General features: G+C 53.8%; 1 protein-coding gene across 3 annotated transcripts in view; it reads right to left on the bottom strand.

Annotated features, from left to right (window-relative positions):
* The window catches only part of MGAT5B (alpha-1,6-mannosylglycoprotein 6-beta-N-acetylglucosaminyltransferase B), a 78,980-nt gene that overhangs the window by 16,625 nt on the left and 36,522 nt on the right, over nt 1–25,833 (bottom strand). For all 3 annotated transcript variants that reach the window (XM_087441673.1, XM_087441675.1, XM_087441676.1), the window contains exons 8-11: nt 25,521–25,690; nt 9,400–9,531; nt 7,859–7,992; nt 3,335–3,465 (exon numbers count right to left, since the gene is read on the bottom strand). In XM_087441673.1, the coding sequence (XP_087297799.1) occupies nt 3,335–3,465; nt 7,859–7,992; nt 9,400–9,531; nt 25,521–25,690 (567 nt within the window). The remainder of the gene's footprint in view (nt 1–3,334; nt 3,466–7,858; nt 7,993–9,399; nt 9,532–25,520; nt 25,691–25,833) is intronic.

Raw genomic sequence — 25,833 nt, 5'->3', positions numbered from 1 at the left:
CAGCTATTATTTATTTATTTTTTTCAGTGAGGAAGATTGTCCCTGAGCTAACATCTGTACCAATCTTACTCCATTTTTTTTGTATATGGGACACCGCCACAGCATGGCTTGAGGAGTGGAGTAGGTCCTTGCCCAGGATCCGAACCTGTGAACCCTGGGCCGCCAAAGTGGAGCACGAGAACTTAACCACTATGCCACTGGGCTGGCCCCTATTAACAGCTATTATTAACGGTTTCTTGTATACCTTCCTCAGATCTTTGGTGCATTATGTGCATCTATACATTTTCTTCAAAACACACACACACAAATGCACAAATGGGTTCATGTTACATATACTGCTCAGCAACTTTTTTTCACTTAATCATATGTGTAATATATATATAAACACACACACATACATGTGTCTTTATGTATGTAAATTTAAAGTTTCACAAAACAATATTTACTCAATACATATAATATCCTCTGATATTCTTTTATTCTATTGTTTCTAAGTTATTCTATTTCATTTAAAAAGGCTAATTAAGACTCTGAGTTAGAAAAAGACAAATACTGCATGATCTCACCAATATGTGAAACCTAAAAAAATTGAACTCATAGAAACAGAGGGTAGAATGGTGGTTGCCAGGGGCTGGCGGTGGGGAAGTGGGGGAAGATGTTGGTCAAAGGGTAAAAACTTCCAGTTATAAGATCACTAAGTTCAGGGGTCTACTGTACAGCATGGTGACCGTAGTTAATAATTCTGTATTGCATACTCGAAATTTGCTAAGAGAGTAAATCTTAAATGTTCTCACCGCACCAAAAAAGAAAAAAAAAGATAACTATGTGAGGTGAGGGATGTGTTAATTAGCTTGAATGTGGTTCTCATTTCACAATATGCATGTACATCAAGCCATCATGTTGTACACCTTAAGTGCACACAATGTTTCTTTGTCAATTACACCTCAGTAAAGCTGAGGAGAAGCCCAGAGCTGTGAGTGGATTTCACAATTCATCCTTGGTTGCAGTCTCAGCAGCCCCACTGGGCTCCCCCAGACGGCTCTTCTGCCGTCTGGAACGTCTCCTCCCAGCAGCAAGGATGGGTTTGCCCCGTCCTGAACAAGCTGCCTCCCCCACCTCACCCCTGCTCCCTGGGACCACACGCTCTGAAAGCAGAGCAGCCTCTAAGCCTCCGCCTCGAGCTCTGCTTTCCAGGGACCCAGAACGAGACAGGTCTCCGAACCCTCGTCCTCATCCTGGCTGCTGCTCCCAGAAGCACGCGCTGACCTTTCATCATCCTCCCTGCCCCCTCCTCCCCTTCTCTGCCACCTGGTCGCCTGAACTCCAGGCATTTGTCCCAGAGTGCTGTCTCATTCTTCTCTTCATCCAGACACTCTGACTTCCTTCGGTCACAAAGACCAGGGCAAAGACATCTTTTTTTGGAAGCAGCTTCTTTGAGGTCTCTTGCTGAACAGCATGGCTCCCGGCTATCACAGAAGCTCCTGAGCTGGAGATGAAACCCTTCTCTTCCAGACTTCATACCCTCTCCTTCTCTTGGGGCAGTTTCTCAACAGTGTTTTCTGGTAAAGCAGACACAGTCTGTGCTATCCCCCTTCCCAGTGCCCCGGGCTTCTGTGGCCGCCAGCTCATATGGCATCATGTGAGGTGACCTCTCGTCCCACTCCCCACACCCACGGTGGGCAGTGACATCTCAGCCCAGCTCGTGGACCTTTAGTCCTGCCCCCACAGCTTCTCTCTGCCACGATCTGAGCCGTCATAACCGGGGATGCTCGGGAGTCGGAGTTCAGTGTCCTGGCTCTGGAGTTAGATGTGGGTTCGAATCCCAGCTCTGCCACTTACTAGCTTGTCACTCTAACTTTCTGTGCGGGGGTTTGCTCACTTGTAAAACGGGCCTGACAGCACCTAGGACCTACCTCACAGGGAGACGGGTAAGTGAGAGAATGCAAGTGAGCACCTAGGACATGGTGAGCTCTGGGAAACGAATATCAGCCATCGCTATCACTTCCCCGACCACAGGATGACCCCGTGTATATCTGTTGTCTCCTCCGTCCTCAGTCACAGAAGGCCAGAGCTGAGCTGGGCACAGGGCTGCCTGGGGCAGAGCCGCTTCCAGCGTCCCCTGAAACTGGGCACGGCCACGCGAGCAGGGTCTAGCCAAGGGGCAGCACGGGGAAGAGATGCGTGTAACGTTCAGGAAATCTCCCTAAACGTGGCTCTTCTTTGCCCCTCCCTCCTTCTTGCTGGCTGGAGTGCAGACATAACGACTGAAATGTTTGTGGCCACCTGGAACCATGGGGCAAGACTGGGGTTGGAAACAAAACGAGGGGTCAACACAGTGAGAAGATCCCGAGAAGGTCCACATCAGCCCTGGACGGACACCTCGGGGTTTGCGAACGGGAAAGGAAATATACTCCTGTAAGTCACTACTATTCGGGGCTGTCCTTTGACAGCTGGACCTAATCCTGACCAATGCCGGGTGAGAATCATTGACTAAGACGATCCTGCAACAAACAGGCCTGACACAGGGGACAGGTGCTGCTCCATGTTCCCCACAATCAGCACCTTTATTATTCACCTTTACCTCGTGTCGCCTGCCTTAGGTCCATGACCCGTCCTGGGAGCTGCCCTGCACCCTGCCAAGCCGGACCCTGACCTCTGGGCCTGCCTCTCCCCCAACAGAGGGCCCCAGGGAAGAGCCCTCCTGGGAACCCACTGTCTCCACGGCGCTCCTCCCCACCTTGGTCCATCCACAGGAGCCACGAACCGCAGAGAGCCTGACTGGGGAGACCCCCAGGGGAGACCCTACGGAGGGGAGGGGAGCAGGAGGCGGAGGGAGCGCGTGGCTAACAGTCACCATACCTGGAGCTGCCTCGTTGCCGGGGGCACAGAGAAAAGAGGAGAGAGAGCAGGTCAGTGACCAGGTGAGCGGGCAGCCTCCCACACAGGCAGCGCTGTCTCCGGGGACCCCACCCTGAAGGTGGGGTGCTAATCCCTGGTCCTCTCCTGCCTTCTCCACTGGCTCCCATCCCACAGATTCCAAGTCTAGCCTAACCTGCGCCCCCGCCAGGCTCACAGTGTTTACTGACCGTCCTACGGAGGGTGGAGGGTTAAGTCACAGTCCTGATAAAGGACATTGGGGTTTGTTGCAGAGAGTGGGGGCGGGGAGGGGGACAAGTGACCAGCCCCCAGCCCGGGTATTTCCAGTGGCAGTAGGGACCTCTTTTCTGACCACTACCGGGGGATGTTTTCCAGGTCCAGCGCTGGGGTCGGCAGAGGGGAGCGGAATCCTGGAGGCGGGAGGCCCCGGGGGCCGCGGGCGGCGGGCCGCGCTCACCTTCCAGACGCTGGCCTCCTTGCCGTACACCACGGCCATGTTGCTGGCCTTGCCGCCGATGACGAGCTGCTTCTCCGTCTCGCTGAGCTCCTCAGACACGAAGCCCATGAAGGAGTTGTCCGGGGTGTGAGCTGCAGCCAGACCACAGGGTCAGGAAGGAGGTAAGGACACACCCCGGGGCTACGGGGACCGGCCCCGTGGGAGAGGTCCCCGTTCGCAGGGATGGGGAAAGAGTCTGGCGGGAAGGGGTCTGGTGGAGGGGGGGAGTACCCATCAGGGCCCTGGCCCTGGGCGTCTCCCTCTCCCGGAGACTGTCACAGGGCCTTGGAGCAAAAGGAAACCTGAGAGGTCACCTGGTCCTCCTTGCTTGTTTTCTGACGAGGAAGCTGAGGCCCAGGGCCCGTGTGACCCATCCAGGACCCTGCTCTCATCACAGTCCTCCTCCCTTGCTCAGGCCCATGGCTTTGGCTCCTCCTCTGCTCTCACTCCAGGGCGTCCATCAGCAGAGCCCCCACCCCAAGTGGGGTGTCTCACATCGCCTCCATCACTGCCGCCCTGGCCCCCGCTCGAGCATCTCTGTCCTGGGCCACTGTGACCGCTGCCCCCTCTTCTGTGGTTCTCTTGGCATGGTCTTTCCTCCTGAGCAACCCTCTCAAATTTATGTCCAATCAGATCCCTCCTCTGCATAAAACCCTGCACTGGCCCCAGAAGCCGAAGTCCCCCCACCAATCTGCGGGATCTGCCCCATCCCCCTGTGACAGCATCTCCCCACCCAGTCCCTGCTGGGTGCCCCCCTCTCTCCATATAGGCCTTTGCTTACGTGGCCTGCTGAGTAGTCTTCCCGACCCTGGTCACTCTCTGTCCCCTTACCCTGCTTTATTTCTTGTCACGGCCCTCACTGAGCAGAGTAATAGTATACGTTGATTTGTGATGCATTATTGTTAGAGTATAAGCCCCGTGAGGGCAGGAGCTCGGTTTTGTTCCCGTCTGTGTCCGGGCACCTGGGAGGGCCTGGCCTGCCGGTTCATGAATGCACGGACACATCTTCACTTTCATACCTCCAGGCTTCTGCCCCTGCTGGTCCCTCTGCCTGGAGTGCCCTCCTCCCTCTCCTCGGATGAGAAAATCCTGTTCAGCCTTCACAGCCCCACTCCCAGCTCACCTCCTCGTGGAAGCCCTCTCTGGGGTCTGCGTGCCCTCCCTTTGTGCCCCTCCATGTGGTTACGTCTGTGTTAAAGCACAGGCCATGCTCTGACTCCTCACCCGTCCCCAGAGTCCACCGCACCAGGGGCAGGAGACGCGTGTTAGCTCGCGCTCCAGTTCCCTGCGCCCCTGATGGGCTCTGTCTGCCGCGGTGGGGACCGGGCGCCAGCACACGAGGCACCAGGTCCGTCCCTCCACGCAGAGGACTCCACGAGAAGGTTCACGGAACCCCATTACATCTGCTCCCCCTGCCCAGGTGGGAGAGGCTGCGGAGGGCAGGGGGGCGGCAGCCACATTTCCTTGATTTCCCAGAACAGCCCTGCTTCCAAATATGCTATTTCTTCATTTCAGATGCACATTTTTCACATTTTAGCGTTTCTGAAATTGGGATTTATACTCTAATCCAATGTGCAGATATAATGTAGTATTTCTACCCACTCTCAACACCCACAAAAAAGCCATAATCACTATCTGGTGCATCTTAGAAGAGGTGACGGTTTTCTGTCAAACTGCCCCAGAAAGCTCACGGATTCTTGGGTCTGAAAATCCAACCACTGTATGGACCGGTGTATGCTGGCTGCAGAACAAAACCATCTCTCTCCTCTAGAGCTACAGGGGCAAAAAAAGGAGGGGCCCTGGAGGCCTGGAATTATGTCTGCAGTGGTCGGGGCACAGGTAGCTTCCCGTCTCAGGAGGCTCAGCCCAGGCAGGCGAGAGGCCCCAGGAGGGCAGACCGGACCCTGCCTGACCCTGCTAGCCCGCCCAGCCTCCACCTTCTCTGCCTCTCCTCTGGCTCCACTGGGGCTGCCACCCAGGCCTCTCTCCCCAGTTCCCGTTTCCTCCCTGTTCTCTGAGCTGAAGAATCCTTCCTTCTACCAACTCACCAGAAGGGACAGGTTTAGAACACAATTAGCTAAACTCCTGGGCGTGGGACAGGGAAGTATCGCAAGCAATTAAAATAACAGGGACCATTAAGCAAAGAGCTCCTGGGGGCAGAAGCAGGAGAGGCGGCCAGCCTCCCAGTTAGCTCACTGGGGAAATCAACTGGCTGAATGGGAGGGAGGTCTGCTCATGAATTCCTTCCTGGACGTGGTATGTCCTTAAAACCGGCAGGCCTCTCTGTTTTTTCTTCTCTCTTTCTTCAATTTATTCAATCAATTAACATTTTCTGAGGACCTGGATAGGCTCCAGGGAGATAAAGACAAATCAGTCCATGGCCCCTTTTTAAGTGTTCATAGTCTATCAGAGGAAATCAACGTATGAGCAAACAAGTCTAATACACTTCAATATATGCTTTTACAGAATTGGGTTTAAGAGTTATAAAAAAAAGAGATGAAGGAGCAATACATTCTGCCTGGAATAGGAGATGAGGGCATCAGTGAAAATGACAGTAAAAAGAGACATTTGACCTGGGGTTTTGGAGGACGAGTAGGAGTTTGCCAGGTTTGGAACTCCACACCCAGTGTGTTCCACCTCAGGACAAGTCTTCATTTTCTCAGTGGAGATTGTTGCAGAAGCCTCTTAACCCACCCTTGTTTCCCCTTCCTCCACCACTGCCCCTTTGGCCATCTGCAATCTGCCAGAACAGTGTCCCTCAAAAAACTTTTTCTCCATGACATGCCCTAGCTCAAGAATTTACAGTGAATCTTGAATTACGGTATCCAGTGTAAACTCAGGAACCTTTGCTAAAAGACCCCACTCCTCCACTCCCAGATCCTCCACATCCCTCTTCAGCCTCATAGCTCACTGCTTCCCTTCTAAGTGGGCTAATTACCCAAGGCTCTCAACTCCATAGTTCCCCTCTCTGCTGTCACATATGCTGTGTCCACAGCCTAGAGCGTCACCACCACTACCCCCCAGTCCTTTCCCTCCAGAAATCTGCTCCTTGGGCCCCATCCCACACCAGTCGCTCTCCTGGGGGCACAATGTCATCAGATGAGCTGTTAGGACAGTCACTCTTCTCTTGGAGAAGCCTCACGCAACCTTGAAATGGGCCCTGGGGAGGGAATCTGGTGCCCACAGAGCTGTGTGACCTCAGACAGGACATTCTACCTCTCTGGGCCTCAGTTCCCTCATCTGGGCTCCAAGGAACCTTCCCAACCTTCTGGGATCCAGTCAAGCCATTACTTGTATATTCAGAAATCGCATCTGCCTCTAATACAGCCTAGAACATGGAGAGTGAGACAAAAGAGGACCTAAGCACCCAAAAGATGCATTAATCTGACGGGCTCAATACAGATCAGACGCTTTACTCACAGCAAGTGCCTCAGGACCCTGCTCAGAACCTCGCTTGCTTTTAATTGAGATACAATCCTAACGAGCGTGCTCACTGGCTTCCTGACCTGCAGCCTTCAGAGAGCCGCAGATGAGACGCGCAGGACGCCGCTGGAGGCAGAGGAGCTGACAGCGATTAAAAGCGACAGCCAATGGCCTCCAACGCGGAGAAAAAGCGCCACATCAAACAGTGATAGGAGAAGGACCATTTAGCGAGAGGACACAGCTCTGCACACCTCTGCCGTCCCCAGAGGGGCAGGCCTGTGCACCAGAGAGACAGGGAACTGACCCTGAGTTGTCAAGAAAAGGTTACATTATTTTCGGCACGCTTCATTTAAGAGGGTAGGTCAGCATGTATATATATTTTAGAGTCTCATTAAAAATAGCCAAAGCTCAGCTCTAATTGCGTTTCTTGGTGAAGCCCATCATCCGAGTTTCACAGGGGCCCCAGCCCCTACCTACACCCTCACTTCCCATTATCCCCAATGCAGGAGCCTACTGGAGCCCTTGTTTCCAGAACCTTCTGGTTCTCTCCGCATCCATCTTCACCACATCTGTCCCCTCCACTTAAAAAGCCTGCCTGTCCTGCTCCTTTGCCACCCACTGAAGTTCTCAGGTCCACGTTGGAACGTCTCTCTTTCTGGAAGGCCACAGAACCCTCTTTGTTCTGGAACTCTGTGCTCAGGCGCTCTCTGAGAGCAACGTGTGCTCCTGGAGGGCAATGGCCACACCCTCCTGGTGTTGGGAAGGTCACCACGTTTCTCGCAAGCCGGGATGCAATCCCCCCAAGGCTGCTCCCTCCACGTCTCCTGCTCCCTAAACACCACCAGAGGCTTCCTTTCTGGCTCACACATTCGCTGAGAGGGGAACAAGGCTTTCCCGGAGAAGGCAGACGCCTGGGCATGCCCCATTCCCTGCACCGGCCCGGGAGGAAAGAGAGGGAGGAATGAGGCCCAGCCTCCCCGCACCCCCACCCACCCCGTGCCCCCCTGAGAACCACGGGAGGCCCATCTGCCGCCCCGCCCCTCCCTGCAGCTGGACACTCACGGAACATGGTCATGAACTGCTTGGGGTTGAGGTTCCAGTAGCCCCAGTTGGTTCTGTAGCCATGCAGCGTGGCGTACTCCTCATGGTTGTACGCGGGTTCTGTCCCAAAGGTATCGATGACACGGATTCGGCACCTGCCCCCCGGGGACCAGGAACCAGGGTCAGCCGTCTCCCTGGGCTAGGGCTGGCCCAGCCATGGGCGCTGTAACCGGCCTGTGGCTGGGTCAGGGTAGTGCCATGTGTGGTCAGAGCTTTCGCAAGGACACTACCTAGCTGTGTGACCGCAGGCAAATGCCTTAACCTCTCTGGGTCAGCTTCCCCATCTGTCAAGTGCGGATAACAACAGCCCAACTATCTCAGGGCCATGTGGATACACCTAAACCATGGACTAACTCAGAAACCGTTAGTTATTACCACTGCCTCAAGGGAGCAGAGAAGGGGAAACACTGCCTGGAGTGGGGGTCCCTCCCCACTGCCCCAGGGGTCATCTGTAGGATTTGCACTTTCCTGGGCAGGGAGCAGCGAGTCCACAGCCCTTCTGCCCAGGGCCTGACACCCCCAATGTGCCTGGCCTATTGAGGGTGAGATGCAGACAGGCAGGGCCCCGGGGGGACTAGCCACTGCCACGGGACCACCTTTGGGAAGGCAGTGCCTCGAAGTTTCCTCTGCAAGCCTGGCCACTCCAGTGGACCTCCCAGCTGGGCAGAGGCTCTGTCCCACTCTGAGGCCACTCTCGATGGGCCACAGCCCCAGAACTACCCCCTCCGCCCATCCCACCCCCCGGGAGTGGGCACCTGAAGAAAACCACTGAGACTCAGATGCCCCCCACAAGGAGCTCCCTCACCCATGTCCTTCCAGGTGACCCAGGATTGTCCAGACTGCTGAGGTCGGCACTATTCCCCCAGACACGGGGCAGGGGTAGGAGGAGAAGGCACCGGGTGCAGGGAGAACATGCATTAATAATAAAAGCAATAACGCTGCCTGTCACTTTTTTTTTCCTAATAAAATCATGTGGGATAGTCAATGGGACTGGAGCAAATGTAATAAATAGCAGAGCTCTCTGTGCTAAATTAAACCCTGTATCTGCTGGCTGCAGAGACTGGGAGCGATGGCATTGGTCTTCCTCCAGACCAGAGCTGGAGGGGGTAGAGGAAGGGAGAGGGGAGGGGGTGCTGAGCCCCCACACAGCAGAGGTCATGGCCTCGGCCACTTGTCCCGTTCCTCCTGCAATTCCTCTGCCCCCCATCTAGGTAACCTCTGACCCCCACTCCTCAGCCTGCCATGCAGCAGAGGGACACTGGAGCCACTCGCTGTGGTTTATTGATTGTCACCTGAGTTAGCCAGGAGGCAGAGCTCCTTGGAGAAGGAAGGCGGTGGGGGAGGGAGGGGACAGAAGGCAGGAGAGCTCCCCCTCTACTGCAGAACCCGAGACAATGCAAGTCTCCCACCTGGGGACCAGCTGGCAGGGCATGAGCAGGGTGGGCAGCTCCGCTGAGGACGGGGCTACCGTGTGCCGTCCCCGCCCTCCCCCGCCCTCTCACCGGTACTTCTTGAAGGAGAGTCCCATGTGCTGCTTCATCTGCTGCAGGCCGTGGTAGTCCGTGTAGACGAGGTCGAAAGGCAGGGGCGTGGTGAGCGGGCAGCTCCCCCGGCCTGGCGGCACCCCTAAGTTACTGAGAGAAGAGCCCTTCAGAGTCTGAGCCCCAAGAGGGACCCACAGGCAGGGAAGGGAAAATTTCCCCAAATTCACCTTCCCACAGGGCCCTGCATGTGGAGGACCTGGAGTGCGCCCTGGTGATAAACATGGAGGGATACTGTAACTGAAAGTGAGGTTGGCGCGTGAGTACTGGCAGACTCTTGGGAAGGAGGTGAACAGAGTGGCCATGTACAGTCATGTAGGTTTTTCACTGCACAAGAGACTCCAACGAGGGGCAAGTGGGACCGAGATCCAGCCTGGCCTAGCTTGCTAAGCAGTGCACCTGGCCTGGGCTACCTGCCAGGTGGAAGGGGCACCTTCTGTTAACTCACACAAACATGCTCCCTGCAGGGCTGTGTCCGCCCAGAGGGGGCGCCTTTATCTAACCTTCACAAAGCGGCACGAAGGCCCGCTATGGTCCTTGGTGCGGCTTCAGTGTTTGGAGCTGAAGGGTCCCAAACCTCTCGCCTCAAAAGATATAATCCTGCTCTGCTTTCTGGCTCCTGGCCCATGAGCTGCCCAGCCCAGTCTCACAGGCGGACCCTGCCTGGCTGGGTCATTTACATGGGGTTTTCATCTGGGAAGGGACTCGTCTGCTAACCTAGTGCTGGAGCCCATGGGTCATCTCACTGGTGCCTGAAGGACAGGGCCTCGTGGCCTCCTCCAGAATCGGCTCAGTCCCCCTCCCTGGAGCCGGGCTCAAAGCCCCCTGCCCAGCACCCACAGCCACCCATGTAAATCCCTTTGCCCAGGCCCCCTTCGCACCATCCAGGAGCCCTGTTTAGCTTGATGCCACACCCTCCTGCAGGGGGTCAGGAGGCGTTTAGACAGCTCACCCAGGAAGTCTATACCAAGCCCCTGAGCCAGGTGGGCAGTGGTGTCGGCCCCCAGAGAAACCTCCCTTTCTTTGGGGGCCCCACAGCAGCCCGATCCCCCCAATTTACACCTCCCTTGAAGGCATCGGTGAGACCTTCCAGTGAGCCCCTTCAGGGAGCCAGGGACCAGCAAACTCAGGTCACGAGCTCATCAGCAGCCAGGGGCCATGATTGATCGGCTCCCCAGGTCACATCTCCAGCTCCCTGAGACAATTCAAGCCAGGTGGAAAAGTACCGGCCTGGACAGCTTTGCGCTCCTTGCTCACGCTCAGCCTGTCACGGTCAGGAGCTGGCACAGCCGTGCTGTGTACCCTGTCCCCTGAGCACACTGCCCACAGTGGCACCTTTTCAATGAGGTTTATGGGAACCTGATGCCATGCCGCGAGGTCAGGGCAGCTGTGTGCCACAGGGACCGAAGCAGCAGGTCGGCCTGTGCCCTGCAGAGAGGGGCTGCAGGAGGGGAGGGGCTTTCTCTGTGCCTGCCCTCACCAACCAGGGCATCCCAGCCTCACTCACCTCCCCCCTCCCCCACCACTCCCCTGGCCATGATAGAACCTTGGCTGCTAAGTGCGGAGAGGGAAGGCAAAAATCTAATAACCGTTTCCTCCTCATTTCTTATCTATAAACTTCATGGCCAAGAGCCCCACCCCCATCCATCCAACTCTCCAATGACTCCCTTCTTTCCATGTGAACTGCCACACAGGGTTCTCAAAGCCAGGGCTTCTAAGGCAGGCATACTTCTTAAGTTTCTTTGTTGAAATACCCAGGAAGCAACGGAGAATGAGCACAGAGCCCAGGGGTCTGGAGCCATCACAGGAAGCAGCCCCCACAACCTGGAGACTTCATGAAATACTCGGTGGTATTTTCAAGCGCCGAGCAGATTTTGCATCCTAGTCTGTAGGACGTCCCTATTGTTTTCTTTCAAACGTGGGCTGTCTCACCCCCAAAATCCTCCAGGAAGGAGCATCATTTTGTCCCAGTCTATAGAAGCTCCAGGTAGATGACACTCCCTCGCCCCCTCCCCACTTCCCTCCTCTCAACTGAGAACCACAGACAGAAGGACAGAACCATGATTCCTCCGTCCCTTCCCTGCAGAAACGAGGAAGCGAGTGGCTGCTCCTCCCGCATGGAATCTGGGTCTGGGAAGATTAACAATTCTGAAAATATAAACTGTAGGTGGGGCTAGTTGTGCTACCTACACAGTAATATGGCTGACTTCCCACACTGCCTTTCTGGTTGGTTTCCAGGCAACATGGTGTTCCTCTGTGGCCACGTGTGGTGCCAACAAACTCACGGGGGCTTCCTTTCGTTGCCCGAACACTGATCACACCCCTGGCCCCCGCCCCAGACCCCAGGGCCGCTGAGAGGTCAGATGAGCAAGCCACAGCTCTCAGTGTGGAGAACGACTCCACACTGATGTTCTAGGGCGGGTACCACCCTCTTCACCTTCATGGCTAACATTTTGAACACAGGCACCATTCATTCTACGTGCTTTCAATTTATTAATTCATCATCCGGGCAACAACCCTACGAGATCAGACCCTTTCTCATCCTGCTCCCCTCTTTACAGATTAGGAAACAGAGAGTTTTAGTAATTTAGCCAGGATCACACAGCCAGGAAGCAGTGGAGCTGGGACTGGAACCCAAGCAGTGGGGCTCCGGAGCCCACACTCCCCCCCCGGGCCAGGCTTTCCTGCCTCCTCCGGCCCACTCGACATCAGACAGTACAACATGGCATGGTCGGACCACAGCGACAGCCCCGAAATCGGGGCCCCGGGCTGCCAGCAGAAATTCGTTTTGTTTCTAACCTTGGAAGAGTCATAAGCCACTAGGAATTTCATTTTTCTCATCAGCCAAAGACAAAAATGTCCACCTTGGAGGGTTCCTGGTAGGATTAAGTGAGGCCAGGTGAAGGGAAGTCCCTCGAATTATTACTTTTAGTCGTCGGTTTCACCTTCTGAATTCCTAACCACCCCCCAACACACACACGCCCCTCACTTAAGGCCCCGTCATTTCTCACCTATAATCTTAGATAATTTCCTCTCTGTTCTGCCTCCCTCTAGTCTCGCCTGCCTCTTTTCTAGAGAGATCTTTCCACCTGGTCACATTGCCCCCGAGGTTCTGATCCTTTCCAGAAGACTTCTCACTTCCTGATCCTAACGCAAACCTCACCTCCTCCTCCAGGAAGCCTTCCTTGGACCCATGGACAGAGTGAGAAACCCCTCCCCCAGCAGCCAGTGCTCCCTCCGCCCCACCCCCAGCCCTCCTTCAGCCCCTCCCTCTGCATGGTCGTGAGTCACCTCCTCGTGACTGGCGCCCCCTGAGGGTGGGGCCAGGTCATCTTGGAAAGCCCAGAGCGGGGACAGGATCTGGCTCAAATACGTATATCCCTTGTATTCATGATGGAATAAACTGACCCATGAACCAGGTGAACTCCCTGGGAAGAAATGGTATAAAGGTTGAAATTTGGTCCAGAAAGGCGTACTAGGAGAGAGAAGGCGGGTGAGGAGAGGAGCCCAAGGATGATGGGCATCTCGGAGGGTCGTCAAGCTCCCGCCCTTCCAAAGAGTGAGCAGCGTGCTGGTCTAGAGTAGACACAAGTAGCCCCATGAGCAGAGTGCGGTCTGAAAGGACATCACGCAGGAAGCAGAGAAGGGACAACTGGCCCAGAGACGACAGGGCCCCTTCCCAGGAGTTAACGAGGAGTCCCGTGGTCTCCCCAGCCTAGAAAACAACGATTCTCAATTTAAGGTGACGTCACTGGAGACCAGTGTCTGCGGATCCCTCATTTCTCTCGTCACACGGAATCTGTGCTCACCCGAGGAGAGCCGAGAGGGTCAGCCACGGGGAGAGGGGGCTGTGGTTTTATCACTTGTAATTCAAGTTCACTTTTGAGCCGGCCCCGTGGCTTAGTGGTTAAGTGCGCGCGCTCCACTGCTGGTGGCCCGGGTTCGGATCCTGGGCGCATACCGAGGCACCGCTTCTCCGGTCATGCTGAGGCCGCGTCCCACATACAGCAACTAGAAGGACGTGCAACTATGACATACAACTATCTACTGGGGCTTTGGGGGGCGGGGGGAAGGAGGAGGATTGGCAATAGATGTTAGCTCAGAGCCGGTCTTCCTCAGCAAAAAGAGGTGGATTAGCATGGATGTTAGCTCAGGGCTGATCTTCCTCACACACAAAAAAATAAGTTCACGTTTATGGGCAATTTTACGCTAAGTGGCTGGTTGGAGCAGTGACATGAAGTGAAAACGCTGTCTCCTGACAGCCTTCAGCCAAAGGCACCCAGGGAGGCTCAGCTGTACAATTCCACCTTCCGGCTAACTCCTCAAAAGGCCCCAGTCCAGGTGTTTTCATAATTCCAATGCCAAGTTCCTCATTTCCCTCCGGACTCTTAGCCCGGGGCTGTGTCGGGGGGCTCGCGGCGCCTCCCCCACAACCAGTGCACCCCCAGGTGAGTTGGGAAGAGGCAGCATCTCAGCGTGAAGGGACCTTAGACGCAGCCACTTAGCACCCCGGCCCGTCCACTGCCTTACCCAGTGCTTGGAAGGATGCAGTTTAGGTGGACTTGACAAATTGGGTGGTTGGAATACATTTCTGAATGTCCCCAGGCCACCTGAGGCGGAGTCTAAATACAGATGAAAGTGGTGAGGGAAGGGGGTGACCTAGGGAAATGGAGCTTTTCGGCAGGTCACCTGGTTATCGCCTAGCCCCTGCGCCCACCCCGAGTTCATCCACCCATGAAGGCGAACCTGTGGGGGTCAGGGAAGTGAGTGTTCAGCGGGGACAGAGTTTCAGCTTGGGAAGATGAAAGAGTTCTGGAGATGGATGGTGGTGATGGTTGTACAACCATATGAATGTACTTAATACCACTGAACTGTACACTTAAAATGGTTAAGATGGTAAATTTTATGTTATGTATATTTTACTATAATTAAAAAAAAAAAGCCAAAAGTCAAACTGTCCACACTCATGGGGCCTGTGTCCAGCCCCACAAGACATGCCCAGCACCCTGCCTCCCAGAGGCGCCCACATCCCATCTTCTCCAGGGCCCTGCCCTGGACTCCCAGCTGGCCCCAATGTGGGGGCTCAGCAAACACCTGGGGAAGGATCAACTCAGTCACTGTCTGCTAACAGATCAAAAGGTAGGATGGTTACATGGGACAAGCAGGGAGAAAAAAATAATGTATGCTCAAGAGGAAAAAAAACACTCAGCTGGGAATCAAAATGCTGAGTTCTGGCACAAGGAAAAGCATTCCTGGGCATGGGCTGCAGCGTGAACTTGCCTGGTGGCTGTGCACACGCAGAACCATTCTAGTGTCCACCTCCACACCTGTAACCTGATGCTCGGACGGATCTCCACGGTCCCTTCACGACTGAAAATTCTCCGGCTTTATTTCTCCCTGTGCCTTTGGTCTGAGGCTGGAAATAATCTCTCCAGGTACTGCTCAAACTCTGGAACAAATTATTCTCTCTCCCTGTCTCTTCTCTGTGTGGGAAGGACCTAATTAAAAAGAATTCTCACAAAATGCTCAAAGATTTTTGGCTCCAGGTGTAGAGAGCTCCCAGGGACTCCAGCCTCCCTAGATCCATCTCATTACTGGGAGCACACGGGCTCTCCCCGGGGGCCTGTTAGCCTCTGACCCCATCCAGTGCCCATCTCCTGAGCACCATGGCATTGCCCCGTCTCTCTCCCGTGGCCATAACTGGAGCAGGCCGCGGCTCTTCCCCAGAGCACAGGGGGCATAAAGAAGGGGCCCAGAGAGCCACCTGCGCAGCTAACGAGCTGCCTGAGGAAGGGAGGTTAGGATCACTAGCGAGGAAGGGATTCTATTCTCCTGCAGTGTTTTCTTCTCTTGCCCAGGATGGGCTGACCTTCCTGTGCCCAATAGAAGCAGCCTTTGCTGCCATCATGATGGGCCCACGCTCGGCTCCCGACCACAGCTAGGGAGAACTGCCAGGTCCCCAGTGGCGTTAGGGCTCAGAGGAAAAGGGAATTCAAAGGAAAAGCAGATGGGAGCACATTCCAATTGCGCCTTAGCCAAAGCCGAAGGGAGCATGGGCCGGAGGGTTCCGAAAGCCAAACGCAGGGGCAGCTCCCCGCCTCACCGGGGGGGCGGGCGGGTTGTCCACAGTGAGCTTCCTTCCCCAGCACTCCTTCCTACTAAGGAAACGCGGCTAAGAATAGGGCCGCCGCTCCCAGGAGAGCTGGATGAAACCACAGACTCATCCTCCAGCTCCCGGGGGCTGCCGTGCCGCTGCTGCAGGAAGAGAAACGGGAACACATCCCTTCGGCTGATCCCTGCCTCCTTCCTTGCCGACAGGCCCCGATTTATATAACAAATGCCTGTGGATGCTGAGCGCAAATCCAGTCGAGGCTTCTCTCATCCAAGCTGTGCTTTCAGTGTATGAGGACGGCGGTTCTGGGTGCAGGTCAGGATCACCGAGATGACGACGTCATGGCCCAACGCCTAGGCCGGCCCCAGAGGTGCTGCCTCATCGCTCTGGGGTGGGGCCTGGGTGTCGGGATGTTGGTTTTTCAGTTCCTTGGGTGACTCTCATGTACCAGGGGCTCTCTCTATTCTTCTTCTTTTTTTTTTTTTTGTGAGGAAGATCAGCCCTGAGCTAACATCCGTGCTAAGCCTCCTCTTTTTGCTGAAGAATACTGGCCGTGGGCTAACATCCATGCCCATCTTCCTCCACTTTATATGGGACGCTGCCACAGCATGGCTTGACAAGCGGTGCGTCAGTGCATGCCCGGGATCCGAACCGGAGAACCCCGGGCCGCCGCAGCACGCGCACTGCAGCACGCGCACTTAACCGCTTGCGCCACCGAGCCGGCCCCGGGGGCTCTCTCTATTCTATCCATTTCCACCAGCCTTTGTTGAGAACCAACCTGTGCAGGGGCCTCAGAGGCCACACAGATGGGTGTTTGTTCAACCTCGTTAGAATAAACCCTGGGGAGATGTGGATTAAGGAAGGACGCAGCCCTGGAGTACTGGATGCAAAGGGCGAGGGGCCCTGGGTCCACCCCAGAACAGCTTAGCAAAGACCAGTCTGGCTCCCAGGAAAAGGCTGCCCTTTCACCAAAGCCCCTTTACACTTGCAGGGAAAGTTGGAAGGTGCGCTAGGGGTTATTCGTACCATCCTATGATTCCACCAGCTTCACCAGGAGCAGAAAAGTCCCAGGCCAGCCCTGCCCTTCTTCTGAGGCCAGAGCAGCAGACTTCTCCCCTCTCTGTGGGGCACTCTCGGTCTCCAGGAAGTTCGTCCCGCTGTCCGCCCTCCTCCTCTCCAGCTGCCATTGGACGAGACCTCCTCTTGCCCTGTACTTGGTGGGCAGAGAACACTGGACCCACCTCCCTCTACAAGAACCCCTGGCCCCTGAGATTTGAAGACGTGCTGATGCTTCCCAAACGAATCCCGCCTCCTTACCCTTCCTTCTAGAGCCTTCAGAAGCCAGCCCTCCTCCTCATTTCTCACCTGACTCCCTCCAAGTCCTTCCCACCCAACTTGGGTTGCACAAACCTTTCATGGGAGCCTGCGGTTTCCTTTAAAAGTCTCTTCCTTTGCAGCCCTCTGGCCCCAATGTGGACCAGGCCAGAGCCAGGAAAGGTGACTCAGCCACTGCAACATGAGGTCGTGTTTATTGGCCAATATCAAGACTTGGTCACTGGCTCAGTGCAGCATGGAGCGGGAGATGGGGGGCGGCCTTGCAAGGAATCGTCCCTCCTGGGTCCGAGGAAGGATGAAGGGCAGGGACCAGTGCAGCTCTGGGCCCCCAGCAGCAGAGGTCCCCAACCTTCCATGGCGTTCGGCTGTGCTGAACATGATCCCACCACACAGGAGATTAAAATGCCTCCTTGGAGCCCAAGAGGATGCAGTGTTTTAGTGTAAATTAATCATTGGCCTCTCATGCCTCCTCTTGGAAGGGGGGTGGGGAGCCTCTATTCACAAGAGTCTGCCAAGCGCCAAGCAGATCCTAGATGCAGCTCTCCCTTCTCTTGCTCTGATCTATGTATTTTATATATTATAAAATATTTCAAGCATCCCGAAAATTATAGGAAATAATATAATGATACAATCGATACCTGTGCTCCCACTTCCTGGCCTTGTCAAAACTGCCATATTTGGTTCAAATCTTGTTTTTAAAGGCTATCACACTACAAATCCGGGGGGGCCTTTGGGGTGTGTTTCAGTCTTGTCCACTCTCCTCCCGCCCCCTCCACCTCACTCGCAGAGGATGCTCGTCCCTCCTCCGTCAAAGATAAGATAAAGACCAGTCCCTGGCCCCACAGCACCGCCACCACATCCTGCTCTCTTCCTCTTCCTCCCGGGGCCGTCCTCTCGGGCTGCCACGCACGACGCTGTCTCTTTCCTGGATCTTCCACTGCTCCCTGTTCTGGCTCCTTCGCACGGGATTTAAACGTGCTTACAACTCCCCCATCGTGAAAAATACGCAAGCATACTTTCTGTTATGGGTTGAACTGTATCCCCCCAAAAGATGTTGAGGTCCTATCCCCCAGCACCTGTGAATGTGACTTTATTTGGAAATCCGGTCTTTGCAGATGATCAAGTTAAGATGGAGTCACTGGAGTGGGCTCTAATCCAATATGATGGTGTCCCTATAAGAAGGGGAAATTTGGACACAGAGACAGAGGGAAGAGGATGTGAAGATATCAGGAGAAGATGGCCATCATAAGCCAAGGAATGCCAGAGGCTCCTAGAATCTAGGAGAGAAGCCTGGAACAGATTCCCCCTCACAGCCTCAGAAGGAACCAACTCTGCCGACATCTTGATTTTAGACTTCTGGCCTCCAGAACTGAGAGACAATAAATATCTGTTGTTTAAGCCACCCAGCTTGTGGCACTTTGTTTCAGCAGCCCCAGGAAACTCGTACATCTTCCCACAGTTCTACTGTCCGTGGACTCCTGTCCCCTTTCTCTCCCCTCCTCCTCACAGCCAAGCTCCTTGAAGCAGCACCTAACTCATTGCGGGTTTCCGCACCAGCCCCTCATCCTGCAACCCATAAACTTCTGACTTTTGATCCCACAACTCAATCAAAACTATTCTGTCTAGAGTCAATAATGACTTCCATGTGGCTAAATTTGTTGGACATCTCTCAGTCTCCTTACTTTTTGTGAGCATTTGACATCATTGGCCACACTCTCCTGGCCACTCCTGAGTCTCCTCTGCCAGCACCTCTTCCTCTAAGAGGCCTGTAAATGTTGCCATTTCTTAAGACTTTGCTCTCAGGCCTTTTTTCCTATCATTTGGCAATTTCATTCATGATTGTGTCCAATTACCATCGGCTGCCAAGATGCTGTCTCCATTCTGAGCCCCCGGCCCATCACTCAGCTGCCTCCACTTGGGAACCGCTAATTCTAATGGTCTGAACCCAACCTCAAGGTCTTCCTCAAGTGCCCCCCAAACCCAATGCTTTTCTCTCCCTCCCCTCAGAGAATGGCAGCACCATCCACCCAGTGGCTGCTTCAAGCGGGCTAGTTCAGCCTGCTTCAGGCCAGCTGGAGCCAGTCACAGCCAGATCTGAATGGGTTCAAACCCCGAGGCCTGTGCAGCTGGCTCCTGAGAGGGTTCAGCTGAAAGAGCCCTGTCAAGCTGGGCTGAGCCCGAGGAACAGGATGCGGCCCCTGCCTCCATCATTCTCCCGGACCCTGCCCGGTATTTCCCTTGAACAAATGTTGAACCAGCAAAAGGGCCAGGAGACGGATTTCCACCCGGCCGTGAGCTCAACAGCCAAGAGTCTCTCTCCTCGTCCTGCTTAAACATTCTCCTCTCAGCTTGCATCATTTGCCAGTTAAGTCAAATAATTTTCTACTAAACCCAATTTCACTCATGGATGGAAGAAGAGCTCAGTAATTTTTCCTCATGCCATGTACTATTAATGATGCTTGAAATTATGCAAATAAAATTGATGAGCACAGCCAATTCTGGGCAGGCGGGAAGGGAAAGGCTTAACTTCAAAATGCCCACTGTGGATCTGGGCATTCATGAGGACGACAAGGGGTGCAGCCTACGGGGACTCTGGCTTTGCCTCTGCTTCTCACTCTGTGCACGTGGCGGGGCACGGGCAGGGACGTCTGACATCACCTCACTGCACGCTTCGCACGGAGCGCATTGTTCCCGCACACCCCCTCTCTCACCCCGGAAACATCCTGCAGCGGCAAAGGCAGATGAGGATTCTGTGCATTGCCCCAAACGTCACTCCAGTGAGCCAGTTAATTAAAACACCAAAACACGAGGAGCAGAGAAAAGCAGCTCATCCGTCCAGCCTTGTTGCTTAGTCAGTGGCCAAGACATCTGCCATGAACATCTGTGAATCAACTACAACAAATGTACCAGCAGCGTTTTTGTCCTGCTGCCTTCCCCACACGGGTCATGTCGCCAGCCCAGGGAGACGTTTCTGCTGCAGAAGCCAAGACACGACTCTCAGAATTCAGATTACCTTCACATCTCGTTGACCTATTTTCAAATTAACCTGGTGCCACTCGTGTGGAATGACTCCCCAAGGCTGGGAGGCGAGGCCTCCGGATGATCCTGCCTCCTCCTGCAGAACCCACGGCAACGCCGTGCACGTATTCAGTGGTATTTCTGCCCACCACCCCTTTCCAGGCTCCAACGGTCACCATCTTGTTACAGGTTGCATTGTGTCCCCCAAAAACTCATATGTTGGAGTCCTAACCCACAGTACCTCAGAATGTGACCTTATTTGGAGACAGGGTCTTTATAGGGGTAATCAAGTTGAAATGAGGTCATTAGGGTGGGCCCTAATCCAATATGACTGGTGCCCTTATAAAAAGGGGAAATTCAGACACACACACGTACACAGAGAGAAGGCCATGTGAAGATGAAGGCAGAGATTGGGGTGATGCTTCTAGCAGCCAAAGATCACCCATGAACCACCAGAAGCTAGGGGAGAGGCCTGAGACAGATTCTCCCTCACAGCCTCAGAAGGAGCCGACCTTGCTGACCCCTGATCTTGGACTTTCGGCCTCCAGAACTGTGAGGCGATAAATTTCTGTTGTTTAAGCTGCCCAGTCTGTGGTACTTTGTTACAGCAGCCCTAGCAAACCAATACACATCTGCATTTACATCTCTGCTTCGAGGAAAGGCTGCATTTACGTAGTGTCAGGATGGCCCTGGCAGACAATGAGCTTGAGGAGCTCACAGCTTACATCTGTCACGGGAAAAAAGTACATCAAGAAATGGCATGGCTCAAAGTACATTCCAGATCAGCAGGTTCCCACCTGATGCCCCGGGTCGGGCATGAGACACCCCACTGTCTGGGCCACCTCCAAGGGTGTCTCCTTGGCCCGCCCCCTCCAGTCGGCCCCCACCCCTGCAACCAAGGGTATCGTCGGTGCTTTCAGATGTACAAATACAGGCTTGGGAGAAATCTGAGCACTCTTTCTACAAATCTTCTAGGGCCCTGAGCCCCCATCCCAGGCCCTAATCCTGCCCCTCAGGACCTGCGCTGGAGACACAGAGGACAGCTCTTTTGAACAAGCCATGAAGGCCAGTTCACACAGTCTACAATGTCCCAGTCCCACAGCTATCCCCCAGCTGGTCTGTGTGTGTGTGTGTGTGTGTGTGTGTGTGTGAGAAACAGGTGATTAGAAAAGGTACAGCCTCAACTTTCCCACTTCTCAACCCTTGCTGCTCATTAGATCACCTGGGAAGCTTTGAAAACTTGATACTTGGCCCCACCCAGACCAGTTAAATCAGAGACGCCCAGAGGGGCCCAGATGAGCAGCTCTGCTGCAGCCAGGGTTAAGAATCCCACCTGGAATGCTATCCAACCACAGCTGATGCCGTTAATTTTATAGACTTAACTGTATTGTGTCTCCTGGGGAAGTTTATTTTCTTTTTTGATTTTTATTCTTTTAGTTGTTTTAAAATTGTATCTGGTAGCGGATTTAGAGAGCACCTTCCCAAGGCTGTTCCCTGAGGTGTCTGGGCTGTTTACACAACTCTGCCCTGTCTGAGCAAGAGTGATCACTCACACCGACACCCCGCAGGGGACCAAGGCAGAGCCGTCTGGGCACAGCCCTGGGCCTGCCCATTTAATGAAAAGCAAATCAGAGATGGGGCGACCTCTCCCTGGAGCCCCTGCTTCTGGGAATTTCAGAGCTGCATGAGCCTGGCAGGAAGTGACATGTTGGCGGGAAGATCTGGATTCTCTGTGGGATGTGTGAATGTGTGTGTGTGCACATGTGTGCATGCACCTGTGTGCAGGGATGTGCATATGTGTGTGCAAGCATAGGGCACATGTGCACACGCATGTGTGCACACATACATGTGTGTACATATGTGGTTGTGCACAGGGGCATGCGTGCATGTGCACACATGTGGGTGCATGTGTGTAGTGAAAGCGATGGCAGCCAGGGGTATTTCTGATCTTGATACTTCTCACCAGCGCCTCACTTTCAGGGCCTCCCCAGTGCAGTGACCCTCATCGTCACTGCTCGGGCCCCGTGATGGGCAATGGCAGCCTCATTGACCACAGGCTCAGCACAAGACACAAAGAGTGGCCAGAGGAGGAAGAAGTGCTCTGGGCAGGTAAGGACTCAGGGTGAAGGTTGAGAGAGGAGACACCCCAGTACAGGCTGAAAAGCAGAATCAATGAGTTAAATTTTCGCCTCTTGAGGAGACTTGTCAAATACCTGCTCTGTCGTGGAAGGATGACTCTCTAAGTATGGGGTTGGACAGTCACAAATGCATGGGAGAAGCCTTCCCATTCCCTGAGGGAGCAATAAAGGAAGGAAGTTCTCACCTCTCCGGCCCCAGAAGAAGCACAGTCAGAAGGGAGGAATCAAGCTGAATGCTGTTTGATAAACATGAATTCACCTACCTTTGAGGTGGGGCGAGGTGTCAGTGACGCTGTTACAAAGACGCTCCACACTCACAGGGGACTTTGTGTGTGGCAGAGCCTGGAATGAGGGCTCTGGACAGCCCCCAGCCCCAGAATTCTTCCCACTGCATCTTGGCGTCTCTAGCGACCCAGCAGACAAGGGCCCCCAGACCCATGCTTGCTGCTCTACCTGGGGCAGGTCTGGCCCGTGACTACCCACAGCCGCTAGCTGTGCCATCCACAAGTTGCCCAAGACTTCTTTGGCTTCCCACACACCAGGTCCCTTTTCTCCTTCCTCCTCCTCACCCCGGCCCCATCTGACTTTCCTGCAGGAAGCTGTGAGGCCAGGCGAAGATGCCTCTTTTCATTATTTGCAAACGTTAGCTGCCTCTGCAGCGTTCTGCTCCACAGACCCAGTGTTGATGTATCTCCTGAGCTCTCTATGCAGAGGGAGCTGGGGGTGGGCACAGCATGGTGAGCAGCAGTGTGCACCGGCGGGCGGTAAGGGGGCAGACCCAGCTCTGAACTGGTCTGCACAACTCGAACAGCTGGATCTGACAACAAAATGCCACAGGGGTGAGAGCCAGAGTTTGAGACGTGCTGGTTCCCTCTCTCCCAGCACTGGGTAGCGAGTCTGCAGGTTCAGCACCAGCTCTCGGGGACAGCTCCCAGCCCAGGTCCTTCCAGCTCAGGGAACAATCAGCCAGAGGGGGTGGCAGAGGCTCTATTTCAAGGTGGCCTTGAAACCAGGCTTTCACCTCCTCCCCCAGAACCCGCCACCCCCCACCTGAGACTGTGCTTCCCAACACTGCCACAACCATGCAGCCCCCTCATTAGTCCCTGTCACCTCTTCCCCTTGGAAGTGGACCGTGTTCTACATTTTCACTTATATGTGCTGTTCTCTCTGAAGACACTTTTCATCTTCACTAGGCCTGCTGCAGACAAGCGCATCAACCCAACAGAAGGATTCAGTGGTGTGACTTTCAAGCCATGGGGATGAAAATCTTCAAACCACTAGGTTGTTTAGTGGCCTCACAGCACAACCCCGTCTCAGCCTCCTTCTCCCCCTACTCAATAAGGCTGGTCCTGGTACCTCCCTCTGGCTGAGGTCATGGGAAGTTCTACCTGAGTTACTGGCAGATTCCAAGTCTCAGAGAAAAACTGCAGAGGCTGAGTAACTGCCCAAGACCTAAGTGACCTAAGATTGTTGATGGTTCTGTGCCCATCAGCATCCTCCTCTCTCCAACACTCCTGTGCCACAGAGCATCAGCATTCATGCCAATCAGAAGGAAAGATACCTCTAGAACCCACAGACCATCAAGATGGTGGGCAGGCTCTGGACAGAATCACCTTTTAGCTTGAAAACCACCTAAGAGTAAGTTAATGGGCTGATGAAGAAAAGTTAATTCGCAGGCAAACAAGGTAGGGGGCCCTTCCTTAGTTGTGCCCTGGGGCCAAGTTAGAACAGTCTCATCCAGATACCGATGAAAAGGAGGAATAGAAATCCATGAAGCACAAAATCCCTAACCATAAAGAAAAAGATTGATGACTTTGATTACATTAAAATCAAGACCTTCTGTCCCTCCAAAAAATAAAACACATAAAGAATTACAAAGACAAGCCACAAATCAGAAGATTTTTAAACACATATAACTCACACAGGATTTATATCCATAATATATAAAGAACTCTGACAACTCAATAGGGAAAAGATAAACCATCCAGCAGAAAAGTGGGCAAATGTCGTGAATGGGCATTTCATCAAGAAGAAAGAAGCAGAGACAAACATGACAGGATGCTCAGCCACATTAGCTGTCGGGGAAATGCACATTAAAACCACAACAGAGATATCAAGATCCACTTCACACCTCAGTTAGGGAGCCTGACAACACTAAGTGTGGGTGCGAATGTGCCCCCTGGGAATCTTCACACGGGGGGAGTGAATCAGTGCAATCACTTAAGGAAACAATTGGCATTATCTTGTAAAGGTGAATTTTCACATACCCTAAGTCCCAGCAGTTGTGCACCTAAGTTTATACCCAAAAGAAACTTTGACACAGGTATACCAGGTGACATGTACAAGAATGTCCACCACAGCATCGTCCAAAATAACTTGTAAAAACAGGAAAAAATATCCACGCACGATAAATTGATAAATAATTATGGTACATTCACACAATGGAATATCATACAGCAGTGAAAATGAATGAAAGAGAGTTGCATGCAACAACATGGATGAATCTTTGAAACATAATCATGGGTGAAGAAAGCAAGTCTCAGAGACTACACACAACAGATGCCATTTTTACAAAGCTTAAAACCAAAACAAAATAGAACTAAACCATATATTGTTTATGGAGACAGGATCATGGGAAAAACTAATCTTTTTACAAAAGCAAAGGAGTGATAAAAACAAAATCCAAGTTACAGCTTTCCTCCAGGGGGAGGCAGAGGGATGGGTGAGAGACAGAGCACTGAGGCGACACAAGAGTCCTGGTCATGTTCATTCTCAGGTTGGATGGCACAATCGTGGGAGATCACTCTAATCTTGTGCTTCGTAACACGTTACATATATTTCTGTATGTATCAAATATCATATAACAAATATTAATAAATAAAAGAAGAAAAAGTGTCTGTATTTCTACATCCCACAGATAAGTCATTAAAATAACCCTTATCATACAATCCTACCCCCCTCTAACCACCAGTGTCCCACCTCCAACAGCATCGAGGAGAAACTGGAAAGGCAAGCACTGGGGAAGGGCAAGGCATCACCAGCCACCTCACCACATTCCAGGTCTTACTGGCCTCCAGCCCCCAGAATATGCCCAAGAAGGAGTCCAGTTCCAGAAGTGAAACCCCAAGGCTGTACCAAGCCCACTAGGACGGCAGGCAGAGGGGACACCACCTGTGTGACATGGCTCAATTCCACAAGCCAACGTGTGTCCGCCCCGGGGAGCAAACACCAGGGCCCCCATTGGCCCCGAGATGGAGAATGGGACCCTGTTTGAACAGCACCATGCAAATTCACTTCCTTGGTGCATCCCAAACACAGCCAGGCATCAGCGTGGAGGAGGAGGGGGTGGGAGGCAGACCGAGCAGGTGGAGGAGGAGATGAGGAATGTCACTATCCGACAGTACCCCAAGAAGCTTCCCAGGGACCTGCAGGTGGAGTAGACGGGTTCCCCTTCCTCCCCTCCCCCACCCGGCACTCACCTCTGCAGCTCCTTCAGGGACACTGTGACCCGCAGGCCGTGGCCCAGGACATAGAGAGTCGCCAGGATGTCTGCCCATTGCACCATCTCCCCCAGAGGCCCGCCCTTCAGCACCCTCGGGCTGAACACGTCCCCAGACTCCTCCGTCAGGAAGCCGATGTGGACGAGGATCTGGTGGGGGGACACAGAGGGTCAGCGTGGAGGAGAAGCGGCACTCAGGCCTGCCACCCCAGGAAGACCTGGCCAGCAGCAGACGCCGTCTCCAGCCTGCGCCTGGGCAGGCACTTTCTGGCACCAGAGCACAGCACGGGGCC

The sequence above is a fragment of the Ceratotherium simum genome, chromosome 16 (genome assembly GCF_057802395.1).
Source record: "Ceratotherium simum simum isolate JZ-2026a chromosome 16, ASM5780239v1, whole genome shotgun sequence".
NCBI classification, from domain to species: domain Eukaryota; kingdom Metazoa; phylum Chordata; class Mammalia; order Perissodactyla; family Rhinocerotidae; genus Ceratotherium; species Ceratotherium simum.
Note: the sequence above shows the minus strand (reverse complement) of the source record. Positions and strands in the feature narration are given on the sequence as shown.